Below are 15,161 nucleotides of genomic sequence, written 5' to 3' on the forward strand. Positions count from 1 at the left end.
AAAGCTCAAAATGATACCTTAATTAATTGGCTGAAACTGACAGACTTTAAATCCACACTAGAGCACACAATACACAAGTCAGGTCTTGCTATTACACATCATTCTCATAATTTGTTTTTTTTCATAAACTTTTCATTATTGTGTAAATTCCCACAAACAACTTGTGACAAAACAACAAAAATTAAACAATTTGACATTATACTCAGTAAAGATATTTTATAATATAATAGTACATAATTTAATAGTATAATATTACATCCCTGGCTTTCAATCTAATTGAGTAATTGTTCGGAGTAATAAAGTAGTTCCCTTTTTTCAGAATTCCAATGTATACTGGCATTCCCAGAATAAAAGTATTATCATCAGCTGTTGCAAGGGAGAAAAAAAACCCTGCTATGACATCAGTATTGGCACACGTCCAGAAGGGCTTGAACACACGTTTGAAGATTAATGCCACGCAGAATAATCTACTTGTGTCAAATCCAAAGTGATGTATTATTATCACATTTTGTACAAATACAGTTTTACTTCACTTAGAATAATTATTAAGACGATATATATCAGTGTTTAACAACTTTTCTGATCGAAAGATGTATAGAGGTGCACTCAGGGTCCCGGCGCGGCGTAGCAGTTAATGAATGCAACATACCCTTGACTACTCGGATGAAGGCGGTGCTAGATGTGCCCAAGCAGCAGCAGGGCCTTGCCTTTGTGGTTGTAGAAAGAGAAGATGGCTCCCGTTCTGGAGAAACAGCTCCCGGGCGCAGCTGGGGCAGGAGACAATAACAATGAAGAGGAAGAAGGACAAAACCTTTGGCAAGTTCTGTTATTCTTTTTACGACTTTATGTCTGACAGTGCCCTTTTTTCTTTTTCTTTTAGAAAAAGCACACTCGTTGTGGTTCTGCTTTGTCACTGACGGGTGCTCACAAGCAGACACCGGCCCGGCTAGCAGTAACATTAGCACCAACCAAAGATGGGCGGTCAGTGTGCTAACGTTACTTGTGTTAGCAGCTCAGCTAAGTTAGCAAAGTGGGATACTGCTGATTAGCTAACGTTACATTGTAGCTAGTTAGCCAACATTGTCCATGTTAGCGAGTTTTACTAATACAAGGTATAATGTTGAATTAACAAGACAAGTTTGAGAGAGCCATTCATAGTAACTGAAGGCTTTGAGTTTGACAGTTCATGTCAAGGCAACACCTAGCTAAATAAGAACGTTAGCTCCTTAATGCAGTAACATATAACGTAACAACAAGTATGCCGAAAAATAACCGCTACCATAAGGGCTTGAACTAATATGAGGTTTCAACTTCTCAAGTTTTATGATTTCAGTTCCCTAACGCTGGCTGCTTATATCTAACGTTAGCTAACGTACCGGTCAGTGAAAATGTCTTATCATTTCCGGCTTTTCTTTGTGTTGTCGTGGACACATCACTTGGCTAACTGACAGAGTAGAACATTCTTCTTGCACGTTAGCTTCCAGCCGCACTGCTCCCAGACTCTGCAGCTCCCATTGACAGTCTGACAGCATAACAGCATTCCAATCCCACCTCAAATCTCACCTCTTCAAACTGGCCTACTCACTTTTATACCCACCCTTTCTGTCCGAATCCTTTTAGCCCCACCGTTTTTATTTAGTTGTTATTATCTCCCCTTCTACACGTGTCTGCTCACCCTATGTCTCCTGTTTTGCGAGTATCTGTGCAGTAACAAAACTTAGGTTATGTTTTGGTAGCAACATATTTTTTACAATAGGGAGCTGTCAGTGTGCTACTTGGCTGTCAAGCTAACGGTTATAAGTCATCTCTGTGTTGTTCTCAATATCTGTCTTGTTGTTTCTTGTAGGACCTCAATATTGAGTGAAGTTTCAACTAGATCCAGTTCAAAGTTGCCATCAGGAAAAAATATCCTGATATTTGGTAAGTATTACTTATTCTACATGTGTGAAAGCCTGTGCTTCTGCACTGTTTGGAGTGTGTTTGGTGGTCAACCCCGAGGGGAGTTGAGGCCCCGCAAACTGCACTGAACTCACAAAAGCTAATGATAGCGAATTTAAAACATTTCTGACTTTCTAAACAACCTGCACTTTCAGCTGTGTTTCTTGGGTCTTCTTGGGCGAGGGTGTACTTTTTTGGTTTGGGCTTCCATAATGTGAGAAGTAGCCTATTGCTATTAATTGCATGAGACACTGCAGCCTCTGAAAGTCATGGGAACATAAGTGTAGCCCTTACATTTTAGGTGCAAATATTGCAAATTCTAGATAGGTTTTTGGAAAAGCTGGATTGAAGTGATGATTTCTTGGTACATCATATCCATTATTTTAAAATATCCATAATAATATGTCAAATGATATTACTACTGCTACGTGTAATGCATAAGATTATATGCAAACTAATTAATAAAATATCTTACAGGTGAGGATGGATCAGGAAAAACAGCACTTATGTCCAAACTTCAAGGAGCTGATCACAACAAGAGAGGGAGGGGACTGGAGTATCTGTACTTAAATGTCCATGATGAGGACAGAGATGGTGAGTTTACCTGCTGTAGCTTTACTTGTGGTTTCTGTACAGCAGTAGTCTTTACAAAATAAAATATTAAACTAGCATTTTGTTTTTCCTTTGCAGATCTAACCCGCTGTAATGTGTGGATCCTGGATGGAGACCTATACCACAAAGGCCTACTTAAGTTTGCTGTTTCAGCTCAGTCACTACCTGACTGTCTAGCTGTGTTTGTTGCAGATATGTCACGGCCCTGGACCATTATGGAGTCACTGCAGAAGTGGGCCAGTGTGCTACGTGACCATGTGGACAAGCTCAAGATCCCTCCAGAGGACATGAGAGAAATGGAGCAGAAGAGTAAGTAACCTTTGACTTTATCTACCTATATGTGACTTGCATTGTGGATGGTATTGAAATGAAACATAAAAAAAGCTTTTATTTGAAAGTTTAGCTCTTACCTTTGTTTTTGTTTTGGTTTTACTTTCCAATAGTTTCTTCAATTTAGAATATGTACGTTTTTATTATGTAGGTAGCCCGTTAGGCCAACGTTGCATTGAGATAAAAGGACTGAAGATTTAATTATATTTGAATGGCAGCGACTAGTGTAAATTTAACTGGGTCTTTGTTACCTTAAAGCAGTGTTATTTGAGATATAAGGTGTTGATTTTATGTCTTGACATGCGAAGATCGAATACATCAATGAATATATGACATGAATACATTTAGTTGAACTGTATATGTCAGAAGGATTAAAGGAAACAGCACTCCGGGGCCTGAAGCATCCTAGGGTAGAAGTAATGGGAGTCTTACATAATAAGAGCCTCATAGCTGACTGGCTACAAGGAAAAAGGAGAGATTGGTCGCTGCGTAGCATGGAAGGCAAGCACTGTATAACATTACACACTGTCATGGATGTTTTTAGGTCATCGTCTGAGAGGCCCATGATCCTCAGCTGTGCGTTCTGGCTGGAGGCGAGTTCTGCAGATCAATGAGTGTGATGCATTCAGACGTTGTTCTCCTGATAATTTTAGAACTGATTATCTCTTGCTTATGAACAGGTCTTTTGTGTTTTGGGGAACATGCTTTTGCAAGTTAGTTCACTCTGCAGGGTTTTACAGAACATCATGGCCTGTCTAATATTGCTTGCTGCTGTTGCTCTCTGAGTCTGATATGACTTATCACAGTGAAGTCAGATTGTTTAATGATTTCAGATGAACTTGATAGAACAGGTATAAAAATGTTCTCAACATATAACATGCTAATACAGTGACAAGTGGTAACGGTGTGTTGGTAAACGTGAAAAAAGGAAAAGGGAATATGTCATAGGAAGTAATGACTAAAGCACAGTTTAATTAAAAGTTTTTTAAGTTCACGTAGCTGTATTAAATATGCATAGTTACAATGCAGTGCAAAAGAAAATACTGTCTGGAGTTTATTCATTATAACCTGTGTTCATTGGATTTCTGCTTGAGCTTTCATTACAGTTTTAAATGCAGTTGCAGTGTTTTTTAGTTGTTTTCTCACTTTTCTTTGTTTTGTTTTTTTAGGCTCAACTTTCAATCTGTTTGTCAGATTTCTCTTTGGTTCCTCCTACTTCATCTTTTTTTACCAAACCCTTTGACCCCACCCACTGCCACGGTCAGATTTCCAGTTTAGCCGAGGCATATCCTCTACAAAAAATATCTTGCATGTGAGTTGTGATGTCCATAGCACGTTAGTGAGACAGTGTGTGTGTGTGTGTGTGTGTGAAAGACAAAGTCGGTGTGAGTGGCTTTTGTCCAGGGAGTCTTGCAGGCATCTTGCATCATGGTTCCCTCCCCTCCAACAGCAACGTCAGGGAAAGGAAGGCACATAAACTGATTGGGGTTGAATTCAGTCAGTGGGCCGGATGTTCAGACTCCTGCTGTGCTATAACTGAAGTAGGCTGGCTGCTGGAGTCTTCTCATGTTTAATTACAGGATCAACCTATCGCTGTCTGTGCCACACGTCGAGCCGAGAAATATTTCACTACGTGACTGTTTTCTGCTGTAGTTACCGGGCGGGGACTTTTCTTTTAGCCAAAGTATCTAGAAATGCTGTGTAGGCAAAAATCTTGTTTATGTTGTTTTCACGCTTGGTCTGTTTTACTTTTTAATTAAATGAAACTAGTATCTTGACATCTATGAAATGTTTGTCATGAGCCAACATCACTAACTAGTTAACAAGTGAAGACTTGTAAAACTTGGGCTTGTCTTACAATAGCCAGTTAGACTAAATATGCTTATTAGACAGTTGGCCAGAAACAACACCTTTTATTGGTAGCTAAACTTTACGGATACCTTTCAAGAAATGAAACGCCATACTCACTCCTGTAGTTTTTATTTCACAAAGATTGAAGTTTTTTACGGCAGACACAAAAGTATCAAAACATACAAGAAACTCAAGTCATTATTTTAGTATAATACATTGCTCCACTTTCTCAGACATCTTTGTGATGAATGGAAGGCAGTGAAAGTACTGTTTGAGTGATGTTAATGAAGTTTTTTTTCTAAAACTCCTTGTGGGCTATGTTGAGGCCCATCAGACCCCCTTTGTTATTTAAGGTATCTGCAATGGAAATAGATCCAGGCAATATATCAATATTATATCTATCGTGATATGACACTATCGTCTTAGATTTTGGATATTGGCATAAATGTCTTTTCCTGGTTTAAAAGGCTGCATTACAGTAAACGGATGTCATTTTCTGAATTTAACAGACTATTCTAGCTGTTCTATTATTTTCCTTTACCCACTTAGTCATTATATCTACATTACTGATTATTATTAATCAGAGATCTCATTGTGTAAATATTTTGTGAAAGCACTAATAGTCTACAATACAATATCGTTGTGGTATCAATTTCGAGGTATTTGTCTACAAGTATCGGGATATTTGATTTTCTTTATATTGCCCAGCCCAAACTGGTAAGGATTAGATGGCTTTTACCAGTCATTTAATTTTTGTCAAATTGGGTTTAAATCTGTTATCTGTCAATAAACTCAAGCATGGGAAGGTCAGACATTTTCATTTATAATCCATTTTCTATGACTTAAAGTCAGCATGTTGAATTGCTAGTGTACATATCCCAACCTATTTGTGTAATCCTGTGCCCTTTAGATAGCTTGTGGCCCTGGCTGTGTATACTAAATCCCATGTTTGAAAGTAAAAGTGGCAAGTCATTCTTGTTTTGTTGGCTTTTCCCAGCTTCATTTTCAAAGCTCCTGAGGAAGTAGGCCAAAGCTTCCTGCTTTTAACCCCCATACTACTACTACCTCCACCTCATACCACAGTAAGGTCTATGTCTCGACAGCTGGGGCAGCAAAACAGTAAAGTGAAGGATGCCATGTATTTATCTTTTCTATTTTTCACCTGAGACCTACTAAATAACAGTAGAAATATCATCCAGTGATACTAAACTACACATCACCTGGGGTGGGGTGGCAGTAAGTCAGTCCATAGGGAGTTGGGGTGGAAACCGGAGGGTTACTGGTTCAAGTCCCCTTATGGACCAAAGCACGGAGTGTGGATTTGTAGCTGGAGAGATGCCAACGTCTATAAACAAAAGAGAAAGGGTTTGGCAGATAAAGACATTAAAAACTGAGCTAATCTTCATGTTTATTATGTTATTATTTTCACTAATGGCCTGTCTTTCTATGTTTTTTCCCTTTGTCTTCCCACTAGTGGCGAAAGCGTTCCAAGAGTACACAGAACCGGAGGATGCCTCCCCATCCTCCCCACAGAGACGGGCCCCAACAGCAGGGGAAGACGAGGCCGTTGTGTTACCTCTTGGCGACAACACACTCACACACAACCTGGGCATTCCAGTGCTAATAGTTTGCACAAAGGTAAATAATTCCTACAGCCCAAAAAGTCTTTCTATAAGAGGTTTTACCAATCTATCAAAGCTTTTCCGAGGTACATATTAATATTGGTTAACCTTTCTCACTACTTAAAAAGTGTAACTTACCATAAATTACACATGCACCCTTCACAATTTTGTTTTTAGAAATGATACTTCCAATGTCCAAAAGGTTTAGCATTTTCTCAAAGTCCTTGTACTTGTATCCACAGAAAAGTGTAGGGACACTTATCTTGAGATGCCTTGGTATACCCCCTAAATAAACTCTCTCCTTAGTAGCTGAATGGTTTCTAGAAGCTCAGTTGGGCTACCTACGGCCATGGTCCATAGCTTCTCTACACTCCACTTACACACTTGGCTCTACCTTTGCAGCCACAGTCCTCCTAGCCTTTAGGAAGCCCTCTCTACTTAGCCCTGAGTTGCCTGCAATAAACAGGCACAGAAAGACTCCTTAAATACCTCAACAGCCGTGCTCACTGCTGTTCTCCTGTGTTTTTTTTAGTGCCTCTAAGATGGGCACATTTGGGCTCAGACCCTATGAACTTTCATGTATGCTTTTTGATGTTGTGCTTTGAGCCAGTATCCTCCAATAAAAAGCTGCCATTATACTTTCAGCCTCCCAGGCAAAGACTCTTGCTGAGAAACACAGTGCAGCCATCAGCAGAGCTTCACATGCTTGCTGTGACTAGAACATTGTGAATTGTTTACTCTGTGCTTTAAAACAGCACTTGGAACATAGGAACATAAAATCCCTTGGGGGGCGGGGGCATATTGATTTGTGCATCGCACCTGCGCCTGTTTTTTGACACACTCTTAAGGTAACCTTATTCATATTTGTGAATGCTAGCATGTTAATGTCTGTGTCATTAAAGATATATAATCTCTTTCCATCCCTTAATGTTTTATTCTTCAGTGTGACGCAGTCGGCGTACTAGAAAAGGAGCATGACTACAGAGAGGAGCACTTTGATTTCATCCAGTCCCACATCAGGCAATTTTGCTTACAGTGTATCCTTTCAATACATAATTGTTTGTAGTTCTATCACAATGATCATTTATAACTAGGGGTGATCCGAGTATCCGGCTGAAACGAGTATCCGGTACGGATAAAGCAGTTTTGTCGAGTACAAGTATTTTACGAGTAATATGAGTCAATATCCGTGCTCGGATTGAATACAACTCCTCAACTGGCCGCGCAGTGTTCTGTGATAATCACAGCGCCCCCCCCCCCCCCCCCCCCCCCCCCCCCCCCCCCCCCCCCCCCCCCCGCCTACAAACCCGCTCGGATCAATCTCACACACACATACACACAACATGGAGAAATGCGCTCCCTCGGCCTCTCTCTTTCCCTCTCTCTCTCTCTCTCTCTCTCTCTCCCGCTCCGTCAGGCAGGCAGTCAATCGGGTCTGCGGATCTGTTCCGTTAACGTTTAGGGTTTCTTCAGCTTCAGGTTTGTTTTTAACTTCGGTTTATAGTACTTACATATTAACCAGTAGATTTTTGGTGAACGTGGGTTTGAGACATGCTGCTCGGTTTAAATGCAACTCCCGTTGCGTCTCTGCCATCGGAGATTTGTTCTGACCATCTTCCGGTTTAGGCCCCGCCCAGTCCGAGTACGGATCCGGATACAGATAATTCATGTGGTAAACAGATACAGATACAGACAATGCTGTACTCGCTCATCCCTATTTATAACATTGACTAAATGTTGTTTATACGGCCCATGATATTTTAGTGTTTATAATCAATTAATCAATCAATCAATCAATCATTCATCCACCATCCATGCCATTACCCCAACAATTGCTGCCTTAACTGACTAAAACAGATGGAGCTGGCCTGATCTACACGTCAGTCAAAGAGGAGAAGAACCTGGATCTGCTTTACAAATATATAGTGCATAAGATTTATGAGTTCCAGTTCACCACACCGGCCTTAGTGGTGGAGAAAGATGCAGTGTTCATGTAAGTGCAGATGATTTATTTAGTTTATCATGTTTCTTTGGTTTTAAAATTAACACATTTAGTTAATAATATTATTGCCAACTGCCATCTTTCGTTTTGTTTTTGTTATTAGTGACATACCAAAAACACATTCTTATTTTTATTCCAAGGAAGTACTCTACATAATTATCTACAACAGAGTTTACATCATTGCACCAACTTTAGTCTTCCTTCTTTTCAGTCCATCTGGATGGGATAATGAGAAGAAAATTGGGATTTTGCATGAAAACTTAACAACAGTCAGACCCGAATCTCCATTTGAAGATTTTATCACAAAGCCCCCAGTACGAAAGGTAAGGCAATGCAAATACTGAGCAAATGTAAACTTTAGAGGACGACATCACAACCCAAAGTGCCAATTAAATAACCACATGCTTTCTCTTCCGCTCTTCTTTGCAGTTGGTTCATGACAAAGAGATAAATGCAGAGGATGAGCAGGTATTCCTGATGAAGCAACAGGTACGTGTCAGTCTTTCTAGCATATTTTAATGATTTTTTTTCACCAGCCGCCGAGATTGACAGCGTGTCTGAAAATTCATTATGGTGATGTTAAAGGCACGCCTTGAAAATTAAAAAAACATCCACATATCAAACTCAATGATGATATCGAAGTTGTAGTTTTGTGAGTGTTGGTAGCATGAGCAAAAGCAAAAAAATAAGTTGTAAGGAGGATATCTTACATGCATGTTACAAGGTTACAAAGAAAATAAACACAAACAAATTTGGCTCTAATTTAGTGGAACAGCTGGACCCAAGGTGCAGTCCATTTTTAGATTTTAGTGGCGATTCTGAACTGACATTTCACTATTAAACAATTGGGTATATAGTAGTCATGTGCTGGTGAATATCTGAAACTTCCACATGACAAGTATAGAACCACATTGCCTTCACTTCCTTTTTTGTAGGAGGGCAATCTAAAAAAAAAACACTCTGATGCTTTTGTTTAGCAAGTTAGAAAATTGTTTGAGGTTTCTTTCTGCCAAATTCGCTTTTTAAGTCTTCTTTTAACCCCTCTCATACCCCCTGCTTTTTCCAAATTAGATAAATGGTAAAAGGGTGTTTTGTAATTAGAAATATATATATATAAAATATATTACATATTTAATATAATTTTAGAAAATTCTAAATGAATCAATTTTTGCCCAATACTTTACATTTGAGTGTGCATAGGAACCTATTGTTGGAATTGTAAACCACATCTGCATTTTTCTCTCCAGTCTTTGTTAGCAAAGCAGCCAGCCACGCCAACAAGAGGAGCAACAGTAAGTGCCTTAACACTGTCCTCAAATGTGGAATCTTGTTTAATGGATTTATGTTTTTCTTTTGTCTTTCCAATGTGTCCCTTTTTTTCCCTGGATAGAGAAACCAAGCTTTTTGTTATTTACCACAGTCTTGCCCTGGTTTCTCTGTTGCAGGAGTCCCCAGGCCGGACAGCCTCAGGGTCTCCCAGGCCAGCGGGTCGTGCCGGCCAACCTAACGTGACCAGCAGCTCACCAATGACTGCTGTCAAAAAGCCTGACCCTAACATGAAAGGTAGGAGCTCAATGAATGCTCGTTTATTTTCATACCGGTTTATTGAGAATCATCCTTTGCACTCCAGAGCTCCCTGGTTTGGCACTGTCCTTTCCATCATCTCTTTAATCATCCATGTTTATTTAAACCATTGGTTTGATCAGTCTTTTCATTCATTTTTGAGCGTTCGTCTGTAATGTGAACACACTGCCCCCAAGAGGTAAAAAAACTAAGTACTTCACATGGCAATGTACGTATTCCTGAGCCGGCCACCCTTATGCAAAAATACTGACTTTTTCTTTTTCAATAAGTGCAGTATCAAAGCAAGTCATATCTAAAAAAGGAAAGCTCTTTGTGTTTATAGCAACTTTATAACACACATTAAGGACATTTTCTGCAGTTTTTACTTATCCAAATCATGGATCCTAAAATAGAGTTTTAGGGTGGTGCACTATACCACCCCTTAATAGAGATTTTGTCCTTGACTTTACAAGAAGATGACGTGGGCTCATATAGCAAAAAGGTGATTATATGTTGCAGGAACAAAAGCTATTTAAATTTGAAGATATCCCAGGCTGCTAATCTGGAGTCATAACATAAAATGTTAGGGATTAAAGCAAGATAATCTGTTAAAAACCAACCCTATATACAGTATGTACAACCTTTTATAAACTCCTGTTTGTAATATTGTTATCTTATTGTTATACATATTATATTTAACATATACTATTTTATTGTAATTGTAAATTGTTGTCACACTATCTTAATACAGAAGGGATTTTAAGCCTTTGTTGTGTTGTTGTTTCTCTTTCAGCGGGGGCTGCCAATGAGGGAGTGCTGGCTAACTTCTTCAACAGTCTGTTGAGTAAAAAAACTGGAGCCCCAGGGAGCCCAGGCAGCCCAGGAAGTGGAGCGGTTGGAGCCGGAGTGCAAGGGTCCGCCAAGAAAACAGGTACAATCTCTCTTTCCAGCGCTCTCACCTCTGATCTTAGTGAAAACAAGTACAGCCTCTCTATTTTAAAACCTTCTTCCTTACAGGTTAGCAGTTTTCCTATTCCTATTTTTTTTTTTGAAGCCTTACTGTTCACAGGATCCTGTAGATATAGATCTATCACAGAGCATGGGCTCCATGCACACATCAGTCAAGACGAGAGGAAGGCTAGAAACAGGGTCTCTCTCTCTCTCTCTCTCTCTCTGTCTGTCTGTCTGTCTGTCTGTCTGTCTGTCTGTCTGTCTGTCTGTCTGTCTGTCTGTCACTCGCTCCATGTCATATCCCACTGCTTTCTGGCTTAACTAATTTAATTACCTCTTATTTTGCTTGAGTAACCTCAGCTGTTTAACATGTCAGCCGTTCTTATGTTGAGCTCCAGCTTTTTTTAATTATATTATTATTTTTACTTTGTTATATCAAGTAAATATAACAAAGTCAGATGCTGTGAAGTGGCTGAATGTACCCAGTGAAAAATGGATGGAAACATTGCGTAACTCATCTGACTGGGACCACTGACATGTACTTTTTGTTCCAGCCCTGAGCAGCGTTAACCTCTCTCTGAGACCCAGCTGAAAGGATAATGCATGAGTGCATGTTCCCGTTGTCTGATGATTAGTTTTGCATGTGTGTTAACTGTGGCAGCAAGCCGCCAAACTCCAGCATGGGACCGCAACCACATCCAACCCTGTTCCATCCGCTTGCTGGCCGTAGAAAACCGCTTTTTCTGAATCCACACAGACAGAAGCTACAGGAGATTACTTTTGGACTTTGTCTCCTGTGTTTTCCAAGGGCAGAAGCCGGGTTTGAATGATGTCCAGGCGGAGTTGGACCGGATGACTCACAAACAAGACTCCATGGTTTCAGCTAACAACATACCGCCGCCGCCGGAAAACGAAGCGTGAAGGCAACAAAAACAGCTGCACCGTCCACAGCGTTAATACTCTGGAAATATACATGTACATGTGAGCGTAAAACAGTTGACCAAATTCCCAATGTCAATATCAGTCAGCACACACGGTGGTTTCACCAAAATGAGTTTCAGATGCTATCAGATATTTTGGTGTTCTGGTGAGATGGTAAGAGAGAGATAACAGAGAATGGGGTGTAAATGAGATGATAAGGGAGTGCTGAAGGCTTGGCTTTATTTCTGTCCTCTCCTCCACTGTAAATGTTATATTGTGAGGAATGTCAGATTATGGAAATGTGTGCATACTCTCTGTTAGCCAGCCTAATGCGCTGGGCTGCAGGCCCCCCAGTTTCTGGGGTAAAACACACTCCGGTTCAGCTTATCTTGTGGAAGGAATTTGGTTGCAATTGGAAAGGTATTTAAACCTTTAATATATTCATTGAAAAGCGTAATTAAAATACTTGCAAACATACGTAGTATGTAAAAAAAAAAAAAAAAAAACTTTGATATAATACTGATGAATTTATAAACTCCTTTTGAGTTCGATTTTGCGCCCTGTTTATCGGTTAATGGAAACATTCATCTGTATCCCATAACATGTTAAATAGCCACTGACGTCCTGACACTAATACATCCAGATAGCTGATATCATAATCTTTGCCCTATTCATCTCACATGATTCTGTAAATATAAAATACAAAAGAAATATTCAGGGTAACTTTGATTTTGTATAAAATGCAATTCTGTCCAAATTCTGATAGCTTCTTAGAATAAATGAGATTGGTTGGGATTTACTAGGCTCAAAGGTTGCAATGGAACTGCTTCTTTAGCTACAGGTGTGTATATTTGGGCATGGGGTGGGGCAGCATCTTTCCTACTATAACTCCTAAGTGCCTCGCACAGTTAGCCGTTTGTGTCATAGTAGAGGTGCTTGTCTACGTAAGAGGAAATGCACATCGTTTAAAAGGTTTTCTTATCATCCATATAATTTATTTCGCTTTTACATTTTTGTCAATGTACAACAAGCCTGTGGTCTGTTATTTTACAGAAATAACATTTCTGTGGCCTAGTCGACGGTGTTTGATAGAGCAATAGATTGAATGCCTTCCTTCAAACTGGGCTGCTGATGTAAGAGGAAGCCACGAGATACTTTTGGGTCCCCCAGAAGAACACTTACTGTGGTGGAAACAACTCACTTTGCAGCCAAAAGACAATGATTTGCAGTTTGAACAAAATGAGATATTGTGTTTCACAGCACTGTTGTCCATTGATTTCACATGTATAATTCACACTGTACTTCACGTCAGTTCAAACATTCCCAGTTTCTACCTGAGGTAGCTGTAGAAACAGTCCTGTAGTAAAACCTGTTTGTCCTGTCAGGTCTTTTTGTTCAGCCTCCTTCAGTGCCCATTTAAAAAAAACGACCTTTGCCTTCAATATACAGCTAACAGTTTGTCACACTGGGCACCCTGCCTTTACAGGAATGCTCCTAATTATTTTGTGTGTCCTTAAGGGGTTGCTTAATTGTGTAATGTAAATTATCTTTTTCTTTTTATATAAATTAAAACCATTTTACTGTACCATATCAAATCTGTAATAATTATGGTTTCATGATGCCATAATTTTATCAAAATTAATGAAGTGTACAGTATAAGTAATTCTGTATGTAAGGTCCTACTTAATCTTATGGATAGTGTACATTGGTAGCTTTCACAGAAGTAATAAAAGGTGTGACAAGAGCAGCTATTTGCAATTTAATTGCAAAAAAAGGACAACTGGAGTGAATTGGAATATGGAACCAAAGATGCATATTAGTCACTCTTTTCTGCTTATATAGTTGATAATCATCCATAAGATTAACCAGTGGCCATTTTGTGTCCCACTGTTGCATGGAGCCCTCGCATTCCAAACTTCAGATCTACCCATGAACTCTTTGTTGTGAATAACAACCTATAACACCCTAATGGTAGAAATGCCTTTTTCCACTCAACCCTCTCTGGGGTTTTGTGAGTCAAAGGAAAAATAAATACCATACTTATGTACAGTAGATTATGGTAAATTATCTAAATTCGTCTACAAATTTAATGGAATTAGGCTTTAACTTTAAATTTGGTCTGTAAGGGAATAACCACAAGACCATATTGGTGTACAGTCTACGTTATGTATGCTTTGATTTGTTATCAAAATTATGCTACACAACTGTTCTGGATTTACTTTTGATCAAAATGAAGATCTTTTTGTTTCTCCTTCTCTTTTCCTTTTTTTTGTGACTGGGTGGACTGTGCACCTGAGGTTCTGTTGCCGAAGTGGATGAAGCACAATTTAAGAACAGCCAGGAGCAGAATTGCTCATGTTGAAATAAGCACTTTTCCTTGGACACTTACATCAATTCCCTGTTGCTACAGTTACAGATACAGAATGCACAATTTTCTTTTTCTTTTCGCCTTGCCTTTGTTAGAAGATTTAGAAATGAACCTAGAAGTTAATCTCAACAGTAAAACTGCATTATTTATCTGCATTTGCTGCTTAAGTTATGGAAGGTGCCCCTGGTTGCTAACTATGGAATAACCACTTTCTGCTGGTGATCTTGTAAATTGAATCAATCCTCTAGACATGTCATTACACCTTTGCCAGGGATGCTTTTTGGGACATCTTGAAGTAGATAAACCAAATAAATGTCCATTCATTTTCAGGTTTGACCTTTTTGCCCATTATAGTTCTCTTTAGTTTATGTTTACATCCTAATAAGGCAGGTTTTGTTGGTGTTTGTCAAATATGGCTTTACCCATAGACACTTTCTGGTTAAAAGAATTTGGAAATGCTACCCTAATTGACGGACCACCACGTTGATATTTCTTCATCAAACATGGCCACAATTGTTAAATTTAGTATTTAAATGAGTGGAATGAAGTGCTCTCATGCTGTTTGGTTTCAAAGTTGCATTTGCTTTTTGTAAATGTTGGATGTTGCTCCCAAGATTGAATAATGAACAAATGTTGGACCTTTTGTAATCAAACGTTAGTTGAAAGCAACTGCCTCTTCAAATCCTTACTGAATTGCCTTCAACCACTATTGACTATATTGTCTACATCTATATGAGACTTTGAGCTTCTGCTTCCAGTCCTTTTGTATTCAGGATATCAAGACATTGTAAGCACATGGCTGGCTGCATTTTTGTGTCCTAAATTAATTCAGAAGTTGATTGTATGACTTTAACACAAGTCTGTAGCCTTTAAGCTGCAATGTGGAGTCTCGCTTCTTACGCCGACAAAGATAAGGAAAATGTTTATCAGATCCCTGGCTTCAATAAAACCAAGAATCCAAACTTATGTTGACTTTCACATGCTTGCGTCTATTTTTTTACCA

At 39.2% G+C, this 15,161-nt stretch overlaps 1 protein-coding gene across 2 annotated transcripts; it reads left to right on the top strand.

The window, feature by feature from the left end:
- Positions 1-730: 730 nt before the first annotated feature.
- dync1li2 (dynein, cytoplasmic 1, light intermediate chain 2) lies at positions 731-15,123 on the top strand. 2 transcript variants are annotated; one of them, XM_034882185.1, is made up of 13 exons: positions 731-816; positions 1,847-1,920; positions 2,416-2,532; positions 2,629-2,859; positions 6,206-6,369; positions 7,297-7,390; positions 8,211-8,346; positions 8,567-8,678; positions 8,785-8,844; positions 9,603-9,647; positions 9,801-9,918; positions 10,712-10,849; positions 11,678-15,123. In XM_034882185.1, the coding sequence occupies exons 1-13, from the start codon at positions 731-733 to the stop codon at positions 11,788-11,790; spliced, it is 1,488 nt and encodes a 495-aa protein (XP_034738076.1). In that variant the 3' UTR covers positions 11,791-15,123. The 2 variants fall into 2 exon arrangements, with proteins under 2 accessions (XP_034738076.1, XP_034738081.1); XM_034882190.1 differs by having other exon boundaries at positions 11,683-15,123.
- The last annotated feature ends 38 nt before the right edge of the window (positions 15,124-15,161 follow it).

This window comes from Etheostoma cragini, chromosome 1 (genome assembly GCF_013103735.1).
Source record: "Etheostoma cragini isolate CJK2018 chromosome 1, CSU_Ecrag_1.0, whole genome shotgun sequence".
Taxonomy (NCBI): Eukaryota; Metazoa; Chordata; class Actinopteri; order Perciformes; family Percidae; genus Etheostoma; species Etheostoma cragini.

Excerpts from the sequence above, each read along its gene's own strand:
- dync1li2 (XM_034882185.1), top strand. The coding sequence starts at position 731 with ATGGCTCCCGTTCTGGAGAAACAGCTCCCGGGCGCAGCTGGGGCAGGA. Across the intron at positions 8,679-8,784 it reads CAAAGCCCCCAGTACGAAAG|TTGGTTCATGACAAAGAGAT; the intron begins GTAAGGCAATGC and ends TCTTCTTTGCAG. Across the intron at positions 9,648-9,800 it reads CGCCAACAAGAGGAGCAACA|GAGTCCCCAGGCCGGACAGC; the intron begins GTAAGTGCCTTA and ends TCTCTGTTGCAG.